This window comes from Diaphorina citri, unplaced genomic scaffold, assembly GCF_000475195.1.
Source record: "Diaphorina citri unplaced genomic scaffold, Diaci psyllid genome assembly version 1.1 scaffold984, whole genome shotgun sequence".
Classification (NCBI taxonomy): domain Eukaryota; kingdom Metazoa; phylum Arthropoda; class Insecta; order Hemiptera; family Psyllidae; genus Diaphorina; species Diaphorina citri.
Genome location: NW_007378415.1, coordinates 26,720 through 32,885, shown reverse-complemented (window position 1 = coordinate 32,885; position 6,166 = coordinate 26,720). Strand labels below are relative to the sequence as shown.

At 40.0% G+C, this 6,166-nt stretch overlaps 1 protein-coding gene and 1 long non-coding RNA gene across 2 annotated transcripts in view; both read left to right on the top strand.

The window, feature by feature from the left end:
• LOC103513546 overlaps positions 1 to 5,946 on the top strand; it is a 14,289-nt gene extending 8,343 nt beyond the window's left edge. The window contains exons 7-11 of the mRNA XM_026826715.1: positions 1,308 to 1,480; positions 2,681 to 2,876; positions 3,593 to 3,735; positions 4,692 to 4,878; positions 5,698 to 5,946. Of these exons, the coding sequence (XP_026682516.1) occupies positions 1,308 to 1,480; positions 2,681 to 2,876; positions 3,593 to 3,735; positions 4,692 to 4,878; positions 5,698 to 5,781 (783 nt within the window). The 3' untranslated portion in view covers positions 5,782 to 5,946. The remainder of the gene's footprint in view (positions 1 to 1,307; positions 1,481 to 2,680; positions 2,877 to 3,592; positions 3,736 to 4,691; positions 4,879 to 5,697) is intronic.
• On the top strand, positions 1,508 to 2,399 carry LOC113469196. Its single transcript, XR_003392688.1, has 2 exons — positions 1,508 to 1,598; positions 2,360 to 2,399. It is a non-coding gene; the product is annotated as an uncharacterized LOC113469196 (long non-coding RNA).
• Positions 5,947 to 6,166: the final 220 nt, after the last annotated feature.

Genomic DNA, 6,166 nt, shown 5'->3' with positions numbered 1-6,166 from the left:
TATTATGATATGATCAACATCGAGTATATTCTAAGATATCGATTAAAGTATCGATTATAACTATTCGCTTATCACCTACTGATAAATCGCATTATGATCAGGCATCGTGCATCCATATTCATGAGGTCAAGCGACTATGATTATGAGCACTAATCGATTTTGCGCATCTACAGGTTGTGATTATGACACTACCGATGAGATTATAGCAAATAGGACTTTATGATTACTGACTTTACACACTGAAATATGATTCACTGGACATTAACGATTATGATCGCGCACGATAACCGCATCCACGCCGGTATGTCACTATCGGATTATTATGATCGGATCTCAAGGATATTTATTATTACTATCATTATCATTCGACCGATAAGGATAGGCATAAATATGAGAGATTATGAATTATTGATTACTATTATGAGTGACGTCAAGAAGGAGATAGGTTACGAGAACCTGTTCATTCAAAGAACGTACCTTTGTTATTCTATTCCTATCCTTGCACACGTGTAAGTCGCAAGTTAAGTCATGCCATCGCTGCATCCATATTGAGCGAGGTCCCAGCGCTAACAAGAGACGCACTATCTTGTCGCGCCGAACTACAGGTTTGGAGCTAAGACATCAAAGAGTTATAAGCAGAAAGGACTTTTAATCTTGTACTGGTCTACAGACTTTAGAGCGAGGATCATAATGGTGGAATCAATCGAATTTTCCATCGCGCGGACGCATCGCCGATGGCCAGCGCCCGAGCTAGGTGGCCGGACCCCGTTTGAAATAGGGAGCGGATCTCACAGGGATTTTGTTGACAATCAAGATCCTCCCGACCGAAAGAGGATAGGCCGCCCAAACCGCAGCCAACGAAAGGTGTTTATTTTACAATAAACAGATAAACACAACCCACCAGCTACACAGGCCTGTACTGCCCCAATTGGCTGAAGAACATCGAAAAATGAAATTTTGAATAGGCCATAACTCCGTCCCTGATTGTCGGATCGTGCTCAAACTTGTACCAAAGTATTACTTACGTTCTTTAAGACCTTTGATATGTATCACAAGTAGGGGGTTTCCATTGAAGATTTAAAGTCGGCCCCCTGGGGTCGACCCTGGCTTCGGCCGAAATTCGGCGAACACTTCAAAAAATGGCATTTTTAAAAGATAAAACACTAACCCAAATTTCAGCTTCTCATCTTTAGCCGTTCAAAAAATATTCAGGACTCCCTGGACTTTATAAACACTCTATAAACAAGTTTACATATGGGACTTATAGTTTGTAGAAATGTTAATAAAATCTCTCTTTCTCCCATCAGGCATGCACCAAGGATCCCAAGTCAGTTGAGCCCCTCATACTAAAAGGCACAATCCTATTTGATCTCAAGAAATACTCAGATGCCGTCAGTCATTTTCGTGAGGCCCTCCATATTGCCCCTCACCGCTACGAACCCCATAAGGGCGTAATTGACTCTTACACGGCGCTCAACAGGTATTTATGATTCATTTATTTTCCTTACCGTCAGTCATTTTCGTGAGGCCCTCCATATTGCCCCTCACCGCTACGAACCCCATAAGGGCGTAATTGACTCTTACACGGCGCTCAATAGGTATTTATGATTCATTTATTTTCCTTATTTTTTTAATCATTCTATGTCAAGTTCATTCTATGAACTAGTTTACTTAGAGGTTAGCATGAATAAATGCCTTCTCTTACTGAATACCGATTCATTGTGCTTCACTTACACGGCGCTCAACAGGTATTTATGATTCATTTATTTTCATTATTTTTTTTAATCATTCTATGTCAAGCACAATGAATACCGAGCTGATTCCTCCTCGTTTAAAACTTACCAAAATAGCTTAAGTTTGCCTGAACCAGTTTCATTATAACTCCAGAACTAGTTTAGAGGTTAGCATGAAGAAATGCCTTCTCTTTCTGTTATTATATCACAACTTTGGTGCTCACTGCAGCATTGTAGGATTTTCCAAATATCTCAATAATCCAACACTCAATGTTTACCTACCATGCTGGGGCACTGGTTGCTATGCGCATTTATATTACATAGCTACTGATTTTCCTCACGAGGCTGAGTGGGCCCAGCAACAGCCAGTCACGGAATCAGTCATTTGCATGATGCAATTTTTTGTACCCCGCCGGGAATCGAACCCGGGTCTCCCGCGTGCAAGGCGAGCGCAGTGACCACCACGCCATGGGAGCTGAGGAATTTTATTAATAAATGAATAGGTATAACAATTTACAACATCTAACCGATTTTAACGATTTGCAAATTTTTGCAACAAATAGAACGAAAACAATGAAATTTTCTCTTCTAACTTTTTTCTTCTTCTCCACATCCACCATCAATAGACATCGCGAGGCGCTGAGTGTGGCAGGGTCTATGTACCGGGAGGCTGAGTGGCCCCAGCACCAGCCAGTCACGGAATCAGTCATTTGCATGATACAATTTTTTTTACCCCGCCGGGAATCGAACCCGGGTCTCCCGCGTGCAATGCGAGCGCAGTGACCACTACGCCATGGGAGCTGAGGAATTTTATTAATAAATGAATATAACAATTTACAACATCTCACCGATTCTAACGATTTGCAAATTTTTGCAACAAATAGAACGAAAACAATGAAATTTTCTCTTCTAACTTTTGTCTTCTTCTCCACATCCACTATCAATAGACATCGCGAGGCGCTGAGTGTGGCAGGGTCTATGTACCGAATGTTACCGAACAGTCCTCGGGCGATCACCCTGTATGCAAGTCTCCTGGTGAAAGATCCGGCTGAGAACAAGGTGATTCCGTTGCTGAAGAAAGCGCTGGCGTTGGATGAACAGTACTTGCCCGCAGTGTTCTGTATGGCAGAGGTGGTGGCTGGGGTAAGTACAAGAAAGAGCTTGAAATAAAACAAACTGTGTGTTTTTTTACTCATTGTACCTATAACCCAATAGTTTGGCTTCGCGGAGATTATGGTGATGATGTCATGCATTAAACGAAAAAGAAATAAAAAAACTGTTGCGGTTGTAAAAAAAATAATAATAAAAATAATAAAAATAAATAAACAAACCGCATCAAACGCGAAATTGGAAGGTTGATCTGGTGGGCTAAGCGGTTGTAAGCGAGTGGAAATAAATAACAGGCCTCCTAGGGACGAAAAAATATTAGTGAAATCCATCCCAAGTCTCTATTTGTATGAAATATAAAGAAAGGTTCATTTCTCGACAGTCAACCACATTAGGGATCTTCTAGGGTCGGAAACATGGTCATATTTCCTCAACCCGAAGATATAACGTACACAAGCATGTGTGTATTTTTTTGTGGTGAAGCTCTCAGCTTCACCACAAAAAAATCATGATTCAGATTTTTTAGTATGAAATATAAAGAAAGGTTCAAAACGCGAAATTGGAAGGTTGATCTGGTGGGCTAAGCGGTTGTAAGCGAGTGGAAATAAATAACAGGCCTCCTAGGGACGAAAAAATATGAGTGAAATCCATCCCAAATCTCTATTTGTATGGAATATAAAGAAAGGTTCAATTCATTTTATTAATGTCTCAAAATTTAATGGAAACGACACCTTTGCTCTTATGTTTTCCAGGAGAATATTCACAAGGCCATAGAGATTCTGGAGAAGCAAAGGGAACTCAACTCATCATGGCGATTGTTCTACATGTTAGGAGACTACTACACTAGGATACATGAAGAAGAGAAGGCATTCGAAATGTTCTCCAAAGCTCTCAGGTAAAGGATTTACTTAAGAAAAAGGTTTGATAGTCAGAACTGTAACAAAGGAACATAGAGGGAACTGTAACAAAGGTCTTATTGTCCCGCAATCGAAAGAGGACAGGATACGAGAAAGACAACCGCTCCGGAAACAAACCTTATCTGTTTAGGATAAACTTCGCGCCCGGGGCAGGAATCGAACCCGCGACCTAGCGCTTACGAAGCAGGCGCGGTACCTCCAAGCTAACAATGCTGGCTTATGAGGTTTTTTTTTTAGGAGAGGTTTTACAGAGGGACCTGTAACTGTTAAGGTCTAGTCCCAAAATCAAAGAGACTAGGAAGATACGATATAGGAGAAAGCCAGCCGTTCCGAGAACGAATATTATTCGTTCGGAATGATTAATCGAGTATAAGTAGTGGTTTATTTAGACTGTTATCTTAGAACAAGATGTCCACCAGGAAATTCAATTTAAAATGTGTTTAATCATATCTGAAAAATATGTACTTTTTATGTGAATAAAATTACGAAATTACTAACAGCTCACATTTATTTCTCACAAACCTTATCTGTTTAGGATAAACTTCGCGCCCGGGGCAGGAATCGAACCCGCGACCTAGCGCTTACGAAGCAGGCGCGGTACCTCGAAGCTAACAATGCTGGCTTATGAGGTTTTTTTTTTTTAGGAGAGGTTTTACAGAGGGACCTGTAACTGCTAAGGTCTTATCCCAAAATCGAAGAGACTAGGGAAGACACGATATAGGAGAAAGCCAGCCGTTCCGAGAACGAACATTATTCGTTCGGAATGCTTAATCGAGTATAAGTAGTGGTTTATTTAGACTGTTATCTTAGAACAAGATGTCCACCAGGAAATTCAATTTAAAATGTGTTTAATCATGTATGAAAAATATGTACCTTTTATGTGAGTAAAATTACGAAATTACTAACAGCTCACATTAATTTTTTCTGCTTCCAGTCTAAGTCCGAACAACAGGAAAGTGATCGACTCGATATCTAAACTGGAGAGTGCGGGCTCCGTCAACACGCCAGCCGGAGTTAAAATGGACGGCGTCAAACTGGAGTCGTCCTATTACACCAACAATTCGGATGGGGAGACCACGGAGAACTTTAACGATACCATAGCCGACTCTTCGGATCATGAGGTAAGTGGAGAACGATCAAAGCGAATTACAACGTTTTACTTACATACTGATTGATTCTGGCGTGACTTTGTGAAGACTCATCTTGAAAAGAAAAACACCAGTAACTTGTACACTACACCAACAATTCGGATGGGGAGACCACGGAGAACTTTAACGATACCATAGCCGACTCTTCGGATCATGAGGTAAGTGGAGAACGATCGAAGCGAATTGTTAGGTTTTAGGCTTTATTTAAACTGCCCAGGTTTAACAAATAATCCCTTTACTTCCTTGAATCTTGCTACACGCCCAGGCCATCTTTTCTTGTTACCATAAATCATTTCTACAACATCCTTAAATTTTCTCTTGGAGGGTTTCTCTTGGAGGGATCCTTAAATTATTTATTTTTTTTTTTTTTTTTTGACAAACGGACATGTTTCGCCATTGCTGGCATCATCAGTGTAAAAATTGCACATATTAAAGGAAAAAGGCTACAAGTTTTTAGGCTTTATTTAGACTGCCTAGGTTTACCAAGTAGGTAGTCCCATTATTTCAACAATATAGGTATGTAGTTTTCTCCCGCGATCACTCTCGAACGGTTTATCTAATTTTGATGAAATTTGGTTTCAAATGTTACCTATCGAACGCTTTGTCTGATTTTTATCAAATTTAACTTGAAATATTTTAACACCTCCAATGTTATTTCAGACGGAAATGATAGCAGATAGTGCAGGAGATCAAGTCTGGCCTGATATCTTGGATCAGAACACTAATAGAATAGAATATTATTCTATTCCGATCTATTCTGCTATATTCCATTCTATTCTATTCTTGTTTCAGACGGAAATGATAGCGGATAGTGAAGGAGACCAAGTCTGGCCTGATATTTTGGATCAGAACACCAATAGAATGTCCAGGCGATGACAGGGTCATTCTGATCTGAGGAATCTGCTCCAGTGAACAGCTGACATCTCCCTTATTGCAATCTCCCTCAATGTGTAAATGAATGAAAAGTACTATCATCTCTTCTGTTTTACAGTGAATAACTACTGCAATCTATCGTATACCTATTCATTAGTAATGACATCCCTTTTCTTGTGTAATGTATTAATGTAGTATGTACCTACTGTGATCTCCTTTGTTTTATACAGGGTGTCCCAGAATTTATGCTTCAATTGTTTTTCTCGAAGCCTGTTTGAAATTTCGAAAAACAAAAAAACCCGTAACTTTTTGATTTTTAATGCGGATATTTTGGCAATATCGCGATTAGCGAAAAATTTCGCGAAGTCCGCGAAATGGGGACCAACTT